At 39.9% G+C, this 24,000-nt stretch overlaps 1 protein-coding gene across 1 annotated transcript in view; it reads right to left on the reverse strand.

The window, feature by feature from the left end:
* The window catches only part of LOC126469882 (E3 ubiquitin-protein ligase HERC2), an 846,528-nt gene that overhangs the window by 474,862 nt on the left and 347,666 nt on the right, over positions 1-24,000 (reverse strand). Inside the window, exons 32-34 of the mRNA XM_050097213.1 lie at positions 22,925-23,061; positions 22,608-22,826; positions 13,983-14,095 (exon numbers count right to left, since the gene is read on the reverse strand). Coding sequence (XP_049953170.1) covers positions 13,983-14,095; positions 22,608-22,826; positions 22,925-23,061 — 469 coding nt within the window. The remainder of the gene's footprint in view (positions 1-13,982; positions 14,096-22,607; positions 22,827-22,924; positions 23,062-24,000) is intronic.

Here is a 24,000-nt window from a genome sequence, read left to right on the forward strand (position 1 = left end):
TTCGGGAGAAACGTTGGCGGGTAATTTGAAGAGCTCGAAATCTCAGCAAAGTGTTGACCCAATGAGTTAGAAATTGCGACGGGGTCCACTAATGTATCATGCGTGACAGCGAGTCCAGAGACTGGGGAGAAACTAGGCACGCCAGATAACCGTCGAATCTGACTCCAGACTTCTGAGGAGCGAGTGAAGGTGTTAAATGAGCTTGTAAAGAAGTCCCAACTTGCCTTCTTGCTATCACGGATGACGTGACAGCATAGCACATGGAACTGCTTATAGCGGATACAGTTGGCCAAAGTAGGATGGTGTCGGAAAACGCGAAGAGCATGTCACCGCTCACGTATTGCGTCACGGCATGCCTCGTTCCACCAAGGAACTGGGGGGCACCGGGGCAATTCAGAGGTGCGAGGTATTGAATGTTCCGCAGCTGTAAGAATAATGTCTGTAATATGAATGACCTCGTGGTCAATGCTAGGAAAGTGACGGTCATCGAATGTCACTAGAGACGAAACTTCCAGTGTCGCGGGCGCATATATGGCAGCTGTGGCTGCAATCGAAGGACACATGGAAAGTGGTCACTCGAGTGTGTATCAGCAAGGGCAAACCATTCAAAGCGCCGAGCTAGCGGAACAGTACCGACCAAAAGGTCCAAACGAGAGAAATTTGTCATGGAGGCAGACAAAAATGTAGGGTCCCCAGTGTTGAGGCAAACAAGATCTGCTTGGTGGAAGACGTCTATCAATAGTGAGCCACGCGGACAAGGATGTGGAGATCCCCAAAGCGGGTGGTGGGCATTGAAGTCCCCAACCAGCAAATAGGGGGGCGGAAGCTGACCAAGAAGATGAAGGAGATCAGCTCATGCCATTGGTGTGGATGATGGAATGTATACAGTACAAAGAGAGAAGGTGTATCCATAAAGGGAAAGACGGACAGCGACAGCTTGGAGGAAGTGTTTAAGGGTATTGGGTGATAATGGAGAGTATCATGGAGAAGAATCATGAGTCCTCCATGTGCTGGAGTGCCTTCAACAGAGGGGAGATCAAATCGGACTGACTGAAAATGGGGGAAAACAAAGCCGTCATGGGGACGCAGCTTTCTTTCCTGGAGACAGAAGATGACCGGCGAGTAGGATCGTAAGAGGATCGATAATTCATCCTGATTGGCTCGAATGCCGCGGATATTCCAATGGATAATGGCCATAGGGTGGGCAGAAAATGGAAGAATGTGACCAAAGTTGCCCTCAACTCAACGACTGCTCATAGCTTTCGACCGACAGCGTGGAACAACATTCAGCCGAAGGCAGGAGATCCTGATCCATAGGTTGTTCAGGAGCAGCTCCTGCCACCAGTGATCGGCCAGATGATCGGCCGCCAGCAGTGCACCTCGGCGACACAGAAGACGGCCGAGGGCGGCTACCGCCAGGTGGTGCTGTTGATGGGACACGCCGTGGCGGAGAAGGAGAGGAACTGGGTTTCTTATTAGCCTTCTTGGAAACAGGACGTTTAGATGAAGGAGGAACTGATGGTTGTGAAGTTGGGGTACGTAAAAAATCTTCACGAGTAGGCTCTTTTTTGGAAGTCTGGGTGTCTGACTTTTGGGATTGAGATTTAGAAGAACCCGATGAAGGGTGAGCCATAGAGTGAGCAGGCGAGAGTGGGGAGGTTGAACGGGCGATCTTTGCACTGGCCAATCTGACGACCGTGGCACTTAAAGGTGAGATCACAAGTCTGCGTGGCTGCCTCTTTTGCTGGCCGAGGAGAGGCAAGGACAGTGCTGTATTTACCTGTCTGAGGCACATTGGGCTTTCGACTGGCGAATAATTTTCGAGCAGCAAAGGTTGACACCTTTCCTTCACTCTGATTTCCTGAACGAGCTTTTCGTCTTTAAAAATGGGGCAATCTTCAGAGGAAGCAGCGTGTTCACCCATACAGTTGATGCAATGAGGTGATGGAGGTGGACAAGCACCCTCATGGGCATCCTTGCCACACGTAACACATTTGGCCGGATTGGAACAGGACTGGCTGGTATGACTGAACCGCTGACACCGATAGCAACGCGTAGGGTTTGGGATGTAAGGGCGAACGGAAATTATCTCATAGCCCGCTTTTATGTTCGATGGGAGTTGAACTCAGTCAAATGTCAAGAAGACAGTACGGGTAGGAACGATGTTCGTGTCAACCCTCTTCATGACTCTATGAACAGCCGTTACGCCCTGGTCAGACAGGTAGTGTTGAGTTTCCTCGTCGGACAATCCGTTGAGGGAGTGTGTATAAACAACCCCACGTGAGGAATTTAAAGTGCGGTGCGCTTCCACCTGGACAGGGAAGGTGTGTAGCAGTGAAGTACGCAGCAATTTTTGTGCCTGCAGGGCACTGTTTCTAACAACAAGGTGCCATTTCATAATCTGGAACAAGACTTTACAGGACCTTTCTGAATAATGAAAGGGTTGACCGTGGAGGGGTCGTGACCTTCGTCAGACCGAGAAACAACCAGGAGCTGTGGTAATGATGGAAGAACTGTCTGTGGCTGAGACTCATGGAACTTACACTTGTGAGCAGACATAGTAGAAGATGAAGAAACCATTGCGGAAGTATCCCCCATGATTACCGGCATCTCCAATGGCGCGCTCCTCCCTTGTGGGGGCCCTCTCTGAGGGCACTCCCGCCTTATGTGATTGTTCACACCTCAGGTCACACCTCCCGAGAAACCGACGGAGGGACCAATCGGCACTTTCGGAAGGTATCATCTCAGGTAATCACCCCTCCCTGGGCCTGGCCGTTACCAGGGGGTACGTACGTGTCCTACCTGTCTACCCGGGGTGCGAAATTACGCGTTACCCCGTCACCGGCTACTCATGGAAATGCGTGGGTCAGCCTTCAGACACGCACAGGTAGGAAAAAAGAGAAAGAGAAAAACAAAGAAAGGGAAAAAAAGGAGAAAGGTCTCAAATGCCGCAGCGGAGAAAAGGGTTAAGAGAAGAGGTAAGGAAAAGAGAAGGACAAAGGAAGGATGAAGACTAGCAAGTAGAGAAAGCGAAGAATGTGTTACATTTTCGAGCGTCCGTCTCTGGACGTAGGCACAAAACATACTCCCAGAGGGGAAGAAAGGGAAGGAAAGAGGCGGAGGTGGGGGGGAAGGGGGGGGGGGCAAGATGGGGGATGGGGGAGGATGTGGAAAAGGAAGGTATGCAGCCGGAAAGGAAGGAGGGCCACATTAGCTCGGGGTCCCATACTTGCTACGCACGTATCCACAAAAGAGGTGTGGACCCTCTGGAGCGATGCTCCGCTGTGTCTCATGTGTCAGCGGTACGATCCTCGTCTCACCTCCCCACTGTGTCAGAAGACTGCTGACCAGAACAGTGGTACTCAATTAGCATCCAATACGGTGGTCGCCACATATGTAGAACTGTGGTGCTGAGAGAACTGATTTTAGTACATGTGGCTTGAAGAGATATACTCTTCTGCACTGCATGTGTTTAGCCTGTGCTTTAAACACTTTGGAGGCTGATGGTGTGGAAAGGCTTGTGACACCTCACTGCTTGAGTACAGCTGCATTAACTATTTCCACATAGTAGCTGGGTGGACTGCTTCGCAACATTGTGATGGCTATGTTATATTTGATAAAGCACAACACCAGTGCTCACCTGTGACTGGTGGTGCTGCAATCCTCTTTCTAACTTTGAGCATTTATGACCAAATATGGCTGGTGTACTACACCACCTTTCCACTCACATGAAGGGAGGAAGTGGGGCCCATATGCTGTACCACCAGTGATGATGCTGCAGTGTTAGTGCTGATGGTACTATGCTACATGGACAACCAATCAACTCTTCACAATAAAATTGTGTGAAGTTTACCTATTAGCAGGCACAGGAGGCTGTTCGACTTCTCTGTTCCTGGCCTTGACCTGAAGTGGACCGATCCCAAATCCTGACATCAAGAGACCAAAGTCTGCCGATATACCTCCTTCTATAAAGGGCCCGTGCCTCCGTCTCTGAATAAACCACTTGTGTGTTAAGTATGCATTCTTTTTAACCATACAACCCTGTCCAGAAGAAGGGATTGGTTGGTAGGACATGTTTTGAGGCACCAAGGGATCACAAATTTAGCATTGGAGGGCAGCGTGGAGGGTAAAAATCGTAGAGGGAGACCAAGAGATGAATACACTAAGCAGATTCAGAAGGATGTAGGTTGCAGTAGGTACTGGGAGATGAAGGACCTTGCACAGGATAAATTAGCATGGAGAGGTGCATCAAACCAGTCTCAGGACTGAAGACCACAACAACAACAACAACAACAACAACAACCTCATCCTACCCTGATGCCCACTGTGTAGCTTGGCCATTCGATACACTGATATGCACAAGTGGGATCCAATCTGTAACCATTTAGCCAATTCATGGCTATTAAAAGACATCCAGAAAAGTATATTCGTGCAGAACCCACTGCTTTCTTCTGGTGCACAAGCCTGCTGAACAGCCCTGGTGCCCTACTGTTTCATATTTCCTCTGATTTCATGATCTCACAAGTGCCAGTGTGCACGCTGACAGGCAGTAAAAAATTTCTTGTTTCTGCATGTCTGGGTGCTGCTGGAGGGCTAACACGTTGCTATCCATTCAGACTGACCAGATACAACACAGTGTATGTGCGGCACACCTTGTGTATGCGGGTATCTGACTGACTGGATAGCTGCTTGCCAGCCTGTTCGTCACAGTGGAGGATCATGGGATTGGTTACCACTATGCTATACAATCCAAAGATGTCGACTGTAAGTATTGAAATGCTTTTATTCCAGACTGTCATGATAATTGCTGTGCTAGAAAATGGAATAAGAAGAATTGAGAATATCTATTTTGAAACTTAGCTGTACTTACAGGTTAATAGAGCCACAAGATGAAGCCTGGATATCTCCACTTTCATTGAAGCAGAGTCTGTTTGACAATATTTGCTAACTATTATTATTATTATTATTATTATTATTATTATTATTAGTGATATGTTGCCTTGTTTAACTGAAGTGTGGCACTATTCCATTTATTTTATTACTTTACTCTTGGTGTGAAAGGTGGAAAATTTTTAGAATGTAGGTGGAGACAAAGAATGGTTAAAGACTAGAACCCAGGGGAAAGATGTAGTGAAAGTTCTTCAACCACAGAGGGAAATATTGGCAGCAACTGCTGAGAATGAGACAAATATGGAGTAGTTAGAGCAGTTACAGCAGCAAATTGCAACTCTTTAGTAGGAGAACCAACAGTTCAAGGAAAATTTGAAATGGGCGGTTATGGCTACAGTAGTGTCTGGTGGGGATGAAAAGGGACACACAAATTCCACTGTAGCAACTGATTCAAATTCACAAGTCCCTGTAGTTTCACCACCAGTGTCAATGGCAGTCAACCTGGCAGCAGACGTTTCTTTGATCAGTTTTGTACCAATGTTTGCACGAAAGTAGGATGAAAATGTACACACATTTCTACATGGACCCATGTACCCTCTCTGAATAAACCACATTCTTATTAACCTTTTACCTTCCTCCTATCTTGATGCACACTGCCAAGCCTGGCCATTCTGTATATAGTCTAAGGCAAAACAAGAATTATCTTTATAATTTAAAACAAGAACCATTTTCAAATATAGCTTAAAAAGTTTAATGTTTTTTATTCCAGTCTTTGATCACAATATCAATTCTTTTGACGATGACCGGTTTCAGTCCGTGATGACCATCCTCAGATATACAATATACAAATATATACACCTAGTGAGCAGTGTGTCTTTCAACACAATACAGCAACGGGTATCACAATATACTATCATACAACCAGGGAAATGTACAGATAAAATACAGAAAAACGTACCTTTTCTACACCATGTCCTAATGTGATAAGGCCATAATGGCATCATCAAAACATACAAATATAGCCAGCATAGCATTGTCACATAGATCTAAAATAAGGTGTAGAGTATGCCACACCATCCACACAGTCATTATTACTACTGGCTACTGAAGTACAGTAGCTACCAGAAATCTGTTTGCCTACATCCTACCTAGATGTCGCTACAGTGGGCTTAGACGTAGTCATCATTTACGCAAAAAACATAATCTGATAAAAACACATTAGGTAAAATACATGTTGTAGACTTTTAAATATTGATAACTAACATAGAAACCAATTGTGATACAGTAAAAGACGAATACAGTCACCCATATAAAATTATTAAAAGGAAATATATGAAGATAATAGGTCCGACCTTTTATGGTGAATTTACGGTCAAAAATTAATATACGTAATACGTTGCCTGTAGCAACCTATAAATTACCTATGAAAGATAAATGTCTATATAACAGCTGAGAAAAGACTGGAATCAAAAACATTTGACAGTATTGGATCACTGTTCATAAACACGACTATGTCACAGATGGTTAAAAAAGTTTATTTAGATCAAACCATTATCAGTTTCAGATTTATTACAAATCTATCTTCAGATGGCTCTTACAGGTCCCTTAGCTTCCCTGTCTCAGCCTCATTTTGTGGTTATTTGTTTTGTCCGCTAAAATAAACAGGTTTCTTTGCTTCCCTGCCCCAGCCTCATTTTTTGGTTATTATTTGTTTTGTGTGCTAAAATAAACAAAGGTTTTTGTTACAAATTTGGTAAGCTTATGAGAGATGTTTTTTCCCTCCTTTTTGTAAATGGAACCATACATGGAATGATTTTAAAGTTGATAAAACATGAAAAGTAACAAAAACTTATGAGGTGTATATTTCTGTGCAACAAGTTTGTTGTGGATTTGTGTTATATGTCTTAAATATTAAAAAAAAAATCAAAGAAGCAAAAAAAAAGTTTCAAAGATGTTGGAGTAGCAGCAAAACTGATGGAGTATATGGGCACAGTAAAAATTGTCTTTGATTTGGGTGGGGGGTGGAAGCAATCCCTCTCATAAGCTTAATGAATTCTGAATGAAAAACTCTTTTGTTTATTTTAGTGCATAACACCAACAATAAGCCCAAAATGAAACCCCATCACGAAAGCGATGAAACCTGTAGGAACCATCTATACATGGATTTGTAATAAACCCAAAATTCGTAATTATTTGATCTAAATAAACTTTTTTAAATAATTCTTATGGCTGATTGCCATTTTAAATTATAAATCTCATAACTGTACTACAGCTACCATTCTCATATCGTCGCTATTAGACAAGTAAAATGTGAATTGACTTCAAACTCAAAGTAATGTTAAAGCCAATCATGTAAATGGTCCTCATGTAAGCATATTTTTCAATTACAGAATGCCTTATATTTGTAAACCAAGTGAGATGGTCTTCATCACAATGAGAGAGCACATTTACTGTTGCAAATAACTAACCAACCAATCTCCACATATCCTACATCGGGTCACAGAATGTTGATCAATTCTCAAGAATTGGTCAAAAAGGTTGTTTGTCATCTACATCATCTGTAGGTGAATTACATTGCAACAGAATTCTTGCAATGGATTTCAATCTGATATCTAATTTTGTTGCAACTAGTTTTCTACTCTTTTCCATTTCAAATCACTACAGGCACCCACTCCAGATATTTAGCAACTGCAGCCATTTCATGTGATTAATTACCAACCATGTAGTCAAATAGTAGTGGGTCCTTTCACCTATTTATGTACAATAAGTCACATTTGTTTATATTGATGTTCAACTGCTAATACTGCTTTCCAGCTGTTCACAACAATGTACCCGTCTGTAGTTAAACGTGACCGATCTACTCCTCTCTCAGAGTATGTAATTATGAGTATGTAATTAATTACAATGGTTACAGAGGGGGTATCTCTATAATAACTGAATAGCTTTCTGTTTATTCAAAAATTTGCTGTCGTGTTTATAGATTCAAAAAGATATTAAAAGTATTGTTTTGTTGCTGAATTTTAAGAGTTACTAGCAACCACAATATTTATCTCAGTTTACTCTGCATCTATTTATGGAATAGAATCTATTACGCACAAATTAGGGTTCACTTAATATTTGGATCTCATATCAAAATGTAGAATAATATTAAGTGTATCAATGATTTAATAATTTCGAAACTACATAACGGAGAAATTGTCTCTTAAAGCTTAGCATGTTTACATTCTTTACAATACCAAAGAATTAAAGACAGTAGCACTTATTTTTTCTCTACCGTAGTTGAAACACTGGTGTAAACCCAATGGAGCTGTTAGTAATGGATAACTATTTGTAACAATAAGAGTTTCTTTTCTATCTTGTTTTGTATTATTGTATTATTTATTTTTATTATGAAGTTATTTGCTTATTTTTCAATAGAATGATGCTAGTGTTTCCATTTACTTTAAATCTCCAAACATTATGTCTGTCTGAAACATATGGTCAGATTAAAAATGTGTGCTGGACCAGGACTCGAAAATTGAATCTTGCCTTTTGTGGGCAATCCTCTTAACAATTGAGGTATCCAGGCATGACTTACAACCTGCCCTCAATGCCTTACTTCCACCATTACCTCTCCCCTACATTCCAAACTTCACTAAAGTCCCCTGCATACCTTACAGGACTAGCACTCCTGGAAGAAAGGAGAGAGAGGTACTGGTGAAAGTAAACCTTTACAGGCAGAATGTGAGTCACGCCAAGATACCTCAGACAGTAAAGGTATTGTTTGTGAAAGGTATGGTTCCCTGTTCATGTAATGGTCTGACAAAAAGTTTTAATCTGCTGGGAAGTATCAAAACCGCGCACATACTGCTACAGGGTGAAAGATTCACTCCAGAAATTATGCCTTTTATTAGGACCATAACAAATTCCTTACTGCTGTTAATTTTCATGATTATTTGATGTATCATAACTTCTTGGAATTTGTGAAAAGTTCATACTACTAACTTCTCAACTTCACCCCATATCATCTCTCACCATATCTCTTTCTCACCTAGTCAAACCAGCTTGGGTTGCACTTATTAAATTTTCAATTTTCATGTTTCTTTGTCTGCGATTCTCAAAACTTTTTTTTTTTTGTTGTAAAATAGTAAAAATGCTGAATGAAGGTGGTATGTTTACATTTAGGATATATATTTATTAAGATGAAGTCTTCATAAACATATAGCCTAAGTGGAAACATGTCACCTTCATTTGCCAAAATTATGACTCTAGTGGTTGCTATGAAGTAAATATGCCAATGAATCAACATTATCAGGACCGACAGCAAGAAAGTACTAGAGGGACCACTGATATGTAGATATGTTAGTCACAGGTATGGGGAGGCAAGGGGGAAACATCTTTCAGAGAGACATTTCATCTCCAAAATGAACAAGGGCACAGCCTAGTAACATAGTCTTGATGAAGGGATATTAGACTTTCACGGTGCATGTATATCAAGGAGGAGGATCACGAGCTCAAGTTATACTAGATCAAGTTTTTCATTCCCTTGTTGAAAGTACTAAACTGCCACTCAGTTGAAGCGGTTTGTGGAAGCCACAAAAAATCAAAACCTGGATACCCAGATATGGACTTTTAAGTGTGCTTCTTCTGAACTAACAATCAGTGTCTTAACAACTGCACTACCCTCCTCAGTCATCTGAAGTTAAATTATCTGTTTTATAAGTCCAAATTGCTGAAAAACAGTGAGCAGATGTTTTACAAAGCAAACTTTATTATCAAGATATGGGCTTTCGGAGCTGAAGACCCACTCGTGTACCAACGATGACTGCATGACACAAAGTTTTACGTCTTGCCTGGGCCTGTTGGACTGTAGTGACTGTACCGAGCAGATGGACATGGACAGGTATGGAGACAATATCATGAATCCATAGACCTGCATGTCAGCAGGGGACTGTTCAAGCTGGTGGAGGCTCTGTAATGGTGTGGGGTGTGTGCAGATGGAGTGGGGTGTGTGCAGTTTGAGTGATATGGGACCCCTGATATGTCTAGATATGACTCTGGCAGGTGACACGTATGTAAGCATCCTGTCTGAACACCTGCATCCATTCATGTCCATTGTGCATCCCAATGGACTTGGGCAATTCCAGCATGACAATGCAACAGCCCACACATCCAGAATTCCTACAGAGCGGCTCCATGGACACTCTTCTGAGTTTAAACACTTCCGATGGCCTCCAAACTCCCCAGACATAAACATTATTGAGCATATCATGGATGCCTTGCAACATGCTGTTCAGAAGAGATCTCTACCCACTCATACTCTTATGTATTTATGGACAGTCCTGCAGGATTCATGGTGTCAGTACCCTCCAGCACTACTTCATACATTAGTCAAGTCCATGCCACGTCATGCTGTGGCACTTCTATGTGCTCGCTGGGGCCTTACATGATATGAGGTAGGCGTACCAGTTTCTTTGGCTCTTCTGTGTACATTTAGCTCTTATGGCATTACCCCAGAGCTATATTCTATATGGCAGATGGGAACTGAAGAACACAATGTATTAGTGGGGTAATAACTGTTTGTTCATATTTTTTATTAATTTATAAAATAAAAAATGCATGTACTACTTTTCTGCACAAGTAATTGATGTGTTCTCCCCCTCATGAATCCATAGACCCTGCATGTCAGCAGGGGACTGTTCAAGCTGGTGGAGGCTCTGTAATGGTGTGGGGTGTGTGTAGATCTGTCCAAATAATTTCACAGCTTTATTTTAATTTTTAGTTATCTTGAGATCAAAAATTATTTCTTCTGTTTTTGTCTGCTTAATACACTAGTGACTGGCTTGATACCAGTGACTAGTCATTTGCATCATTTCTATGTTGTTTTTTAAGTACATGCTGCAAATTCCCTCTTGCAGACATTAGTGTCATATCATCAGTATATAGTACAGTCTTATATGATGCATAATTTGAAAAGTCATTACTGTAGACAATGAACAGGAAAGGTCCATGGACAGGACCTTGGGATATTCCTCTTTTTATTGGGAGTATTGTCGATCTCTGCTTATTTATGTATGCAAGCTGTAGCCTATTGCCAAAATAAGATTATCATCAATATCATAGTATTCTAGCTTTCTGACCATTATGACATGTTAGTTAGTTAATGTTTCATTGCTCATTTTTCATGATAAAATGTAATGATGTGGAATGAGTCATTTTACATTCTCAGCATTTCTAAGTGTCTTTTTTTATTCATTTATACAAAAAGAAAAGAGATATACAGATCTGAGTTAGTAATTCCTATCCACCACTTTTTACACATGACAATAATACGGAATACAAGGAGTTGTCAAGGAGAAACTTTCACAGTTTGTTTTCAAATTTTACTTTGCTGTCTGTCAGACATTTTATATCACTGGGTAAGCGATCAAGCAGTTTTGTTGCAGCATTGTGCACCCCTTTTTGTGCTAAAGACAACCTTAACATGGAGTAATGGATGTCATTTTTTTCTTCCGGTAATTTAATTGTGTACATCATTGTTCCTTTTGAACTGTAGTGGATTATTTGTTACAAACTAATTGAGGGACTGCATATACTGTGAAGCAGTTGTCAGAATGCCCAACTCTTAAACAGATGTGTACAAGATGATTGTGGGTAAGCATCACATATTATTCTTACAGCACGTTTTTGTGCAATGAAGATTTTCTTTCTTAAAGGCGAGTTACCCCAGAACATTATTCCATATGACATTCCTGAATGAAAATATGCAAAATATGTCAACTCACTGATTTGTCTCTCCCCAAGATTTGCAATGATTCTAAGTGCAAATTTGGCTGGACTAAAGTTGTTTTAGGAGTTCCAAAATGAGCTTTTTTCAATGTAAACTGCCATCAACATGGACACCTAAGAATTTTGAAGTTTCTAGCCCATTTATTATTTCCTCACCATGTGGGTACACTTTTATCATTGCTGTAGTTCCCCTGGATGTGCAGAACTGAATATGTTGTATCTTTTTTAAACTGAGGGTCAAATCATTCACAGAAAACTATTCAATGGTATTTTTAAGAACATTGTTTACCATTTCTTTTGTTTCTGGATTTACGCTTGGAATAATTACAATATGAGTGTCATCTGAAGAAAAAAAAATTCTGCTTGTTGAATATTAGATGGAAGATAGTTTACATATATGAGGAACAACAGTGGACCTAAGATCAAGCCTTGGGGAATCCCATATGTGATTTCTCCCCCATCAGAATTACGTCCGTGGACTATATTGGCTGAATTATTAAGTATAAATTTCTGCATTCTTTTGGTTTCCATTTTCATAACATTGTAGGCTTCTTTACAATTATTTTTAGAATTTAAAATATACCCAACCTCTGCACTGCATTTAGCAATCTCAGTTCGCGGTCTCTGGAATTTTCTCATATTTATGTACTTTTACATGTCTGCATACTTTTATGAGACTTATCTTTCAGAGTGATTAGTAGTGCCCTGAGTTTGTTAAGTTGTGGAGTGTACCATTTGTCGGTGCGATGTTGTGTATGTCTAATATTACTACAATACTTTTGGTTCCAGTGGGATACCTCTTTTCTGTTACACACTTAATCTCTGTCTGGGAAATGGGAAAGCATTTATTAATTGTTTTAGTACTATCCATTAGATGAGACCAACCCATTTCATTTAATTCACTTATCATATTGTTTACATTAGATTCATCTAAAATTCTATATGTATCTTGTCTTTCTGCAGTACCAAGACCTGAATTTTCGATTTTCAGCCATAGCTTTGCATGATATGATATTTATAATTCTATAATATCACATTCAAGAGTGTCTCTGTGTATATTATTATTTATGTTATCAAGACCTACATTTAGTCTAGATCAAGACCTACATTTAGTCTAGTGTGCTTTTATTTGGGAGCAGTTAAATGAGTACAAAGAATTAACCACTTGAAACCCATTTTTTTTCTATTTGCCCTTATGTCTATGTTAATATGACCTACAATTATAATTGCATGCTGTTTATATTTGGAGAACTGCAATGTTAATGTATTGATTTTCACTATAAATATTACCTCATTAGAGCTTCAAGTTTGATAAACTTAGAAAGTAACAATTTTGTGTGTACCTTACCGCAATACCAGTTACTTCATCTATGCCTTCAAGGTATATTCAGCTAAAGTCTATGACTGACTAACGAAAATCGAGGTTGCTCTTAAAGAAGACTGAGAGCCACAAGAGTACCCAAGAGGAACACACAAAAGTATTTCAGAATATTTTGCCCAGTGTTCATTGAGATGCAAAAAACTGCCATGCCAATGCTGATAGTTCATTGGGTTTACCTCTATGTGAGTGTCCTTTTATATGAAGAAGGAGAATATCATTATTGCTGGAGAAAGGTATTTTCATTTCACTGGTTGTCACATGGTTTTTTTTTATTTATTTTATTTTATTTTCACTGTGTGATCTAGAGAAGCACAATTATCGGGATTAGTCTGCTGTAGTTCTCTCTTAATGTGGATTCTACCCCTCCCCCTTTTCCTCTGTAATGCTGTTTTCTCTAAACAAGGAAGTATAAAAGCACACACAAAGATGCTCTTGTAAAACAAGACTACTGTGTTCACACATTTCATTTACAATTTTGTTGAGCTCCAGACACACAATTTTTTTCCATGGTGATATAGATATTCATTACATTCGGTGAGCAAATTTTTCTCCAGTTTACTTCCATTACATTGTATTTTTTGTAAATGGAGCATATTTCTTTGATTTTAATATTGGTTTTACGGACCTCTTTGTTAACACAAGATCAGGTCATTTGCATGAGGTACTGTTCTTCATATGATTCATATGAGGTAGTGTTCTTCATATGATTCATGTCTAAAAATTCTTCAAATAATGATTAATAGGGGGGCAGAAAACTTATCAAATATATAATACACAGACATTGCTTCCCTGCACATGAAGTAATTCGGTAACTGTCTTCTGGCAGCACCAGTTGGAGGACAATGGTCATAAATCTTCAATGTGTCTAAGTAAACTTACTTCAAACAAAAGGCAGAAATGCAAAACAGTAAACGTAAGAGTAAACATTTTCATTCTGCCTTACCTATCTGCCGCAGCAATGCTTGAAGAAGTGCCAGAACCCCTGAATTAATAATTAAACTAACTTCATTTCCTTGATGGTTTCCAGTTAGAACACCCAGAACAGTGAGCAAAAACCTGTAAAAATGGAAGTAAAACACACAAATACAAACATTATTCCATGTTTCGATCTTTTGTTTAACTTTTACTTACATGTACTACTCTCTTAAATCATCATATTTGTCAGTATTAATACAATTACACATGCCACTGACAGAATATTCCCATCCCAACCCCCCTATTCTTCCACAATAAATAGTAACCAGTTTTGTTAAAATAATTAGTTCACAGTATAATAAGTGTGACTTGATTCTTCATTGGATCAAGTATTAGAAAATGACTTCATTCAAGATACTGCAATACAAGTGAAAGGTTGAGTATGTTCCTTGTTGGTCCAAGAATATTTTTCCATTGGTAATGCTTTGTGAATATGATAAACACTTAACTGCTCTGTGGTTATAATTCCAAGTCAAACACAAAGTTCTGATCATGAAATGTTGGGTGAACGAGTAATAAAGTTATATGAAGGAAGGACCATATAATGCTCACTAGGATGATGCAAAATTAACACTATTGTGTTCGAATAAGCTTTTTGGTTGCTGACCAGTTAAATTTTAAGTTTACTGACAACTGATGTGTTGATATTAACAAAAAACAGTATATGAGAATACAGACAAGGTGACACAACATGTTACACACACACACACACACACACACACACACACACACATGTGCATACAAGAATAGATGATGAGAAAGAGTTGGGAGAGGGACACAAAGGTAACTAAGAAACCCCTGGTCACTTAGTTGTCACAGGATGTCATATAGCCATATCGTATCACAACCTTAAGAATACATTTAGATAGTACTTGTTCATAAAGACTCTATGTATCATGGTCTCCAATTGGGTTACATTTTCAATTGTTAAAACTAAATTTCCTGAATCCCTACATGAAATGGTTTATTAGCCTTTTTAAATTCAAGGACTAATACAAAGCAGCAGTTGGTCATATCTATTCCCGAAGCAGCTGATGGGAACCAATATTTTCAGGTATGACAGTCTGTTTCTTCAACATTACATACAGAAATTCGTCATAATCTGGAGCTCTGACATGGGCTACAGGCAAATCATTTTCAAATTCACCCAAAGCAAAGTGGCAGTTGTACGCTCCTACATTTGCCAAACTGGAACTTAGATGGTACTTCTCTGTCAGCTCTAAATGTTGAGGGTATGCAAGTTCGAGGCATACAATAAATTTTAGTCTGTAGAGGTGATTTGTAACCTTCTGGATGGCTAAGTGGGGTGGGGCGAATGGTCACTGTGGAGTATACCCTGCCAGTAAAATTAATTCTACTCACTGACTGCCATACTTGGCATGAAATGTTTGATGAATTTCAAGAATTCTTGCTCTGATTACTTTCTACTCTCCTTCATTCTGGCCTTGCTCTTGGTGCCTGAAAGACTGAAAAGTTCTTGTGTGATGTACTATGTGTGAATCAATACAAAGCAGCAGTTGGTCATATCTATTCCCGAAGCAGCTGATGGGAACCAATATTTTCAGGTATGACAGTCTGTTTCTTCAACATTACATACAGAAATTCGTCATAATCTGGAGCTCTGACATGGGCTACAGGCAAATCATTTTCAAATTCACCCAAAGCAAAGTGGCAGTTGTACGCTCCTACATTTGCCAAACTGGAACTTAGATGGTACTTCTCTGTCAGCTCTAAATGTTGAGGGTATGCAAGTTCGAGGCATACAATAAATTTTAGTCTGTAGAGGTGATTTGTAACCTTCTGGATGGCTAAGTGGGGTGGGGCGAATGGTCACTGTGGAGTATACCCTGCCAGTAAAATTAATTCTACTCACTGACTGCCATACTTGGCATGAAATGTTTGATGAATTTCAAGAATTCTTGCTCTGATTACTTTCTACTCTCCTTCATTCTGGCCTTGCTCTTGGTGCCTGAAAGACTGAAAAGTTCTTGTGTGATGTACTATGTGTGAATCCATGTAGAGCTGCTTGTCTATCCCCAATCATCAAGTGGCACACACGATTCAATCATGTGACTAAGAACATGTAAATAAGCAACTGTCGGTTACGGCACAGATGCTTCAGCAGCCTCAAAAATTACCCGAGCCATGCCATCCTCTGTGTCCTGAACATGATTTTTTTATATATATATATATATATATATATTATTTTTTTTCCAGTTACAGTGAGCTGGCTGCGTGGCGTCCAGTTGGCTCTTGAAAGCATCAAAATTAGAAGCTTTCTTTGTGCTTGGCAAACTGACCCAAATGACTAAGTGCTAACTTGAATATCAGTCATCAGCCTCCTGTTACAGTACTGCATGTGGCTAAAGTAGGAGAACTAAGCAACAGATAATTAAATGAGAACTATCCTGCTGCTGTGGTAGTGGACATTATTGCTTTCACTGTGTTCAGAAAACAGATATTGTTGCAAAAAATCAAATAAAAACAGTCTCGAACATGTTTTCAGATTTTTTATTTGTTAGCAACTACAGTGACAACTGTACTTCCACAGTTCTCTCTCCGTCTGCCACCACCAGCAGCCATAATGGGAGTGAAAAGCCTGAAGATGGTCTGAGGAAAGGGCCAAAACCAGTTGCTAACAAATAAAAAGTCTGAAAATAAGATCAATTTTTATTTGATTTTTGGAATTTTGTAGTGATTGCTGTGCTCCAATTACAGAATGCTTTCTAAAATTTTAGATATCACTGTGCAGAAGAAATCTCTTTATCATTCAACTCCAGTGACAGATGTAGATAGGTCCCCAGAGAAATTACTAGGAATATTGAGAGACCAGGTCTTCAAATGCTGCAGCATCAACAGAATTATGCAGCGAAAGATGCAGGAAGCACAGAGTGAATTTTGTAATTATATCACTTTCTGCAGCTACTGTCTGCCTTTAAGTTTGCGGTTATCATGACACATGTGATAAATGACCCCTCTCCTTTTTCTTTAAAACAGAAACAAGTGACTTTCATCATTATGTTATTTTCTTCCATGACTCCTCCTCCTCCTCCTCCTCCTCCTCCTCCTCCTCCTCTTCTTCCCGGCTGTCTGATGGACTTAAAACTAGCCGCAATATTTGCCAACTATTTATGGTTAAGGAAGCCAGACTCATCTCCATATGATCCATCTTCTCTCTCTCTAATACTACAGAAATATCCCAGCACTGTGTGTCATTATTAGTGACATTTAAGGACAGTCTAAATATGCCATTCTCTGGAGAACCTTTCTGTCAATCCCTCTATGTTGTGAGGGTGTTTGTACTCTCAACCAGGCATCCCAAATAATCGAGAGCTACTGCCTTCACAGTTCAACAAGATTCAACAAGAATACATGTCAGTTTGGACAGAGCCCCACATATCTAACTAAGTCTAACAAAATTTAGGTACAGTCAGTACCTCAGAGGGTTCACAATAATGACTTTCGGCTCAACAGCCATCCACCATATTGAGTCAATGGGGTGGATGGCTGTTGAGCCTACACTTTGAGGCTGGGGTTGTTTATAGAGGTTTGTACCATCCCCACAATCTAGTCAGTTAAGCCAAGGTCTAATTTCTCTGTGCCACACAACATTCCACCATCACATCAAAATGTGGTCACAGAACCATGGCCAGAGATTAGGGTAGCAGGACAGTGGTGTCATTCACCAGCTCCCAGCTCAACATACCTCAATAAGTATGGTCTCAATTATATATAACCGAACAAGCAACTCTTAATAATTTGGTTTATATCAACATAGAACACTTTGGGAGCAAAGGCCAGGGAATATGCCTATAATTTTACTGAGAGACAGATGGGCTGACCAGTGTATGCATTAATTCAGTGGAACCAATAGTCATACAAAACCAATGAAAATAAATAAAGCATATCTCTCAGAGACTTGTTCCTTCATCAGGGAGAAGAGAGAAGGGAGGGGAAAGAAGGGAAAGTGGATGCAGGTCACTCACAACTTGGATTGTGGGGTAACAAAGGAATGTGTTGGACTGTAAGTCCAAGGGACTGGTGTTGAGTGGGAGGAACAAATTGCTCGTGTGGTGTAGCAGTCACCTATGTTACTAGAGTTATGCAGGAGAGCATGCAACACCACTGGCTATTTGGCATCCCCCAGCTGTACAGTTTGTCTATGCTCATTCATGCACTCCACCAATTCAGTGGTTGTCACACTGAAGTAGAAAGCAGTGCAGTGAACATATGTCAGCTGATAAGTGATGTGTTGTTTCACTTGTAGCCACCCTTTAATGGTACATGAATAGCCAGTGGTAGGGTTAGAGTAGGTGGTTACTGGGAGATGCATGGGGACAGGTTTTGTAGTGGGCTCGATTACAGCTGTAAGAACCTTTAGGTAGGGATGGTGGCTAGGGAGTGTCGTAGGGTTTGACAAGGATATTATGGAGGTTAGGAGGATGATGAAAGGCCATTCTGGGAGGTATGGGGAGGATACTGTGAAGAGGTAATCTCATTTCAGGGCTCAACTAGAGAATGTTGTAACCCTGATCTTTCTCTATACACTGTCCATTTCTCTTTGTTTAATAGTCATTTCCTTTGTTTAATGATCATTTTTCATAGTTTAACAGATTTTGTTCCTTTGCTGAATGACTGTTTAACAATCATTTCAACTTCATTGCTTAGCAATCTCTGTCTGGCTTTAATCCTATAGCAATTTTAGTTTCATTTCCCTTTACTTACCACTTTTTTCTGTCATTTTTGAACCACTGATGATCCCTCCTGCACTGCTGGTGATCTTTTTATGCTCCCTGGCTATCTTTCTTCCATTCTGGGCACTCTTTTCTCTGTATTTAGTGTTATTTCTTCAGTAATGTATAATTATAATATCAATTTATTGTTTTTTCTGAATCCCATATGTATCTGTGTCTGCGAGACCTTCATTATCTACATATCATTTATCCTTTATACACCCTACTCCTGCCCAACAGTACTTAAATTCCTTCTGAGAGCATTCTTTCACCACAACCAAACTGTACCCCCACATCCTTTTCCTCCAACCCTGATTGACCTTTGAAATTACCACCAAAGGGTCACTTTAAAAGTTCCAATTTCTAGGTGCAACACTTCTTTTCACCAGTCTTCCCTTAAATTCCAAAATCTTCAATCATTTGGTCTTATTCACCTTATCCTTGAACTATACATTGCTTTGTGTAACCACAATTCCCAACAGCTTTTCAAAATCCTCCACCTTTCAGACCCTGGCTCAGTTATCACACTCAGGATCATAATGCTAGATGTCAGCTATAGACTTGAGCTTAATGTCACACACCACATGAAAAAACATCCACCATGTTGGCCTGACACTTCAAAAGTGGTGCTCCTTTCACCATCTCCCACGACCACCAACCACAACAGACACCCCCCCCTCCCCCCCCCCCCCCCCCCCATATCCAACAAACTCAGCCTAGCCTCCTTATTTAACCTTTAACCTTCCAATCACAACTATAATCATGTTCAACCACCACACAACACAATCCTAATGAAGTCCTAAACTTCTCATCCAGGTCCCTCTCTGTCCCTGATAAACCTGTCCTATAAAAAAGGTTAAACCTTTAGTCCCATACTTAAATTCAACCACACTGCCCTAGTAAAATACATCCTCTCTTTCACTGGAAACCTCAACGGGAAATGTCACTTCACCACACAGTGAGAATCCTCAAGAAACAGAGCTAGCGTTGCACCCTCCCTGGAACAATTCCAACAGCTTTCCCAAAGGGACCCTCCTCCTCTCCACAAAATCATCCCTTGCAGGCATTCCAGGATTTCCTCAAACCCAGTATCACTTCCCAGTCTTCCTTGAAGAGCACCCCAACAACCTCCACGATCAGTCCAGCTAAATCCTGTGCCATTCGGGAACTAAGAGCAGATCACTCTGTTATCGCCCTCCCAGTGAATAAATGCTCAACAACTGTGGTGCTTGACAGCGGGGAATATGTGGAAGAGGGGCTTTGTCAACTCTCAGACACCTCAGCCCATAAAGCCATTCTGCATTACCCCATTTCCTCCATACAGACTGACCTGCAGAAAACCCTAAAAACCTTAGGTCCCTCACAAGATCTCACAACTGCTTCCGTAGATCTACTCCCTCCACTTGAGCCATGTGCCCCTACCTTCTACCTGTTAACTAACATCCACAAAGAGAACCATTCTGCCCGCCCCATTGCAGGAGGCTTAAAAGCCACAACAGAATGCCTCTCAGCTCTGGTAGACCAACTGATGACTTTAGCAGTTAAGTCCCATAAGATTTCACACATTTTTTTTGGTAGACCAGCACTTCCAATCTATCACCCAAAATCTCCCATCCTACATCGAAGACATAAACTACTTCCTGGAATGCCTCGACTCCATCACCATCCCTCTCCCACCTGAAACCTTCCTAGGTGCTACGTCTCCCTACACAAATATCCCACATACTCACAGTCTCTCTGCTCTAGAGTGCTATCTCTCCCAACACCCACCTGAAAGTCACCCAAAACCTCATTCCTTATCACACTTGCTAACTTCATCCTCATCCATAATTATCTCACTTTTGAGGGCCAGACCTACAAACGAATCAAGGGGAGAGCTATGGGAAGCAGGATGGCCCCATCCTACAGCAATCTTTTCGTGGGCTGGATGGAGGAGGCATTCCTCAGGACCCAGCAGCTGCATCCCCTAGCTTGTTATAGGCTTATTGGTGACTTCGTTTTGGTCTGGACCCATGTTGAAGAACAACTCCTTGGCTTCCTTCAAAAGCTCAACTCCTTTTCTAACCTGAATTTCACATGATCCTTCCCCAGAACCCAAGCCACCTTGTTGGATGTTGACTGTCACTTCATTGAGCCTCACACCCAAACCTCTGTCCATAGCAGACCCACAAACAAACAAACAATAGTATCCCCATTTTGATAGATGCCATCCCTTCCATAGCAAATGTACATTTCCCTACAGCTAATGTATCTGTAGTTCCCCCATTCTGGAAACAATGTTCCTACCTCAGGTCACACAGAAGCATCCGCCTTGTCAGTCAATACCATCCTGGCCTTGAATGTCTCAACAGATTACGCTGCCAGGGCTATGACTTCCTCAAGTCGAGTCCTGAAATGAGATCATCTCTCCACAATCTCCACACACTTCGCAGAGCTGCCTTTCGTCATCCTCCTAATCTCCGGGACATTCTTGTCAAACCCTATGGTATTCTCAAGCCACCTTCTCTACCTAAAGGTTCTTGCCCCTATAATTCATCCCACCGCAAAACCTGCCCCCCCTAACCACCAACTCCAGCCCCACCACTGCCAAAACATATGCCACACATGGTAGGGCCACATGTGAAACAACACATCACTTATCAGCTGACATGTGTTTACTGCATGGCCTTCTACATTGGTATGACAACCACTAAACTGGCATGAATGTGCACAAATGAACTGCCCACAAGCTAGGTTTTATTTATTTGCACCAGTTTTGTGTAAATATTGTCTGTACTGAGCTAAGGTAAGTACTAGCCAACCCATGTGTCTCTTTGCATATTTTTTACATTTCTTTAAGAGATTCTCCTTTCAATCAGTTATCTCTATAATTAAACAGTCTTAATGTAAATATTCTATTGACTGTGTAGTTCTGCATTTTTCACGAGTTTGTGTTACCGTCCTTACAATATTTACACATATCACCCGGGAAGAAAATGATTCACAGGTTACTTTATGTAATTCAGGTTTATACATGTGTATTTACTGCTTTTACAAATGAGTATGTACAATGATGAAAAATATTTTACTAACAGTGTACCTATTTTGTTCCTTTGCAATGCATACAAGTCAAGTTGTTAAAAGAACACTAATGTTTTGGGATTATTTAAGTAGCTTGACAATTTTGTATTTCAAACTAATGAATATTTTATTACTAACACACCAGCACAGGAAAAAACATATATTTAAAACAGATGGAATTCTATTTTAAGTGTAATAAGCATTCTGTATACAACAGTACAGGAAACTATAAAGATCTGAAATACAGTTAAATGTCATCTGGAAGAGAGAAGCCAACTGAATCAGAAGTAGATGGCCCCATAAATTTAGAATCTAGATAAACAATACAGCCAGGCAGAGCATACAGTAGAAGCCAATAAGTGTCTACATACAATCTTTACAGGTTGGTGACAAAAGGTCACCTATTTGAGAAGCTGGAAATAACTATATGACAGAACACAACACTTATAAGATCCCTATCCTGCAAATCTAGCAAAGATAAAATTGGAGTGCTGCAAAATACTAAACATATCATCACAGCCTTCACCAAAATTTCAAAAGCAAAACTGTATTTTCAAAAATAAGGAAACATTTATCATCCAGTTCCATTAATCATCTTTCCACTCACTTTTCATTCATAGAAAACTGATAGGAAGCCATAATATTTCAATGAAACAGAGCCACACAGTACTTACTTTTAGTACTTTGTGTTGTTGTTTCTTTTTTACAGATGTTAACTGATAACTTTTTTGGGGTGTACTTTTTTATTTTAATGATGCAATACAAAGACATATAATAAATATAAATTACTTATATCATACCTAGCCCAGGGGACTTTGCGAAGCCAGTTACTTAGACCTTCATTTAAAGTACCCTTGTCTTTGAATTTGTTTGTACGTCGCGGCTGCTCAGCAAGGAGAACATGCTCACGCAGAGCTGCCACAGCCCATGATGTTATTTTTGACTGAGCCTGCAGTATCTCCATTTTCTGGTGTGGTGAAATAAGTTGAATGTTATGCAAGGAGTGAGAAAGCTCATCCCTAGAAAAATTATAACAAAAATGTTATGTTGCTTGCCAATGTATAAACCATTACATTTCATAGAATTCATGAATAAGAGTGTAACAAAGCACTTGTACCTGGGACGTTTCTTGTTATATGAAAGGCCTAACCATCCATTTAGCATTGCATACTTGACAGAAGGAATTAAATAATCTCTTTTCAACAGCTCATACATCATTTCAATTCCTTTAGTTCTCATTCTTGCACGTTGGACCTACACAAAAGAATATTTTATCATTTTTAATAGAAGTTATATAGGCAAATTTCACTAAAATATACTGTATGTGAATTTTCTACATTTTAGAATTCTTTAATGCAAAATTTTAACAGCAACGGCAGCAATTCAATGGAAAATGATACATAGATGTCAAAACAATTTCATATTGCAGAATGCCCTATGATCATGAACTTCACATAACTTAAGTAAAAACTTAATTTATAAAAATGATGTTACTGATCATATGCAAGACTCAAATAAGATTCACTATTCACAACACTCACAGGTGAACTTGAAAATGACATTGCAAGCTGAAACAGCAAGCTTGAAATCTCAAAATACAAGTAAATAAAAAATTATGTTGCACCTATTGGAATTTACTTCTTATAAAATGTTGTATTCTGACTTATTTCATGCCACAGGCTCCACTGACAAGAAAATAAAAGTAAAATAATTATAAACAGGCAGAAAGGAAACACATACTTGATATATGTGCAGGAAGTGTGGAAAGTTGCCAATTTCAGTAACTACAGTAAAGGGCACTGTTTGCTGGTGGAAGGAATGGGTAACATGGAAAAGGAGCAATTAATTGCATACTCATTAGCATCTACCGAAAGTGTATGATTGATAGTTAAATCACTAGTAGACAACAATACACTGAACATCAACACCTCATTCATTAATGTAGGTGTCATACTTTTGCCTGCATGTAAAGCGAAGTAAACAGTAATCTGTAGCAAAACTGATAATGGCATACAATAGTGGAAAATTAAACAGAATTTTTGGCACAGAATATAGTTTTGGAAATGCTTGGTCGCAAACTAATTTATTCACCATTACACATTTTGATACAGTGTCAGGCCCCAAGTGTGGCGAGTACAAGAAATACATTATAATAAATGTCAGTGAAACTTTTCTCATCCATAATACAGCAAT

This window comes from Schistocerca serialis, chromosome 3, assembly GCF_023864345.2.
Source record: "Schistocerca serialis cubense isolate TAMUIC-IGC-003099 chromosome 3, iqSchSeri2.2, whole genome shotgun sequence".
NCBI lineage: Eukaryota > Metazoa > Arthropoda > Insecta > Orthoptera > Acrididae > Schistocerca > Schistocerca serialis.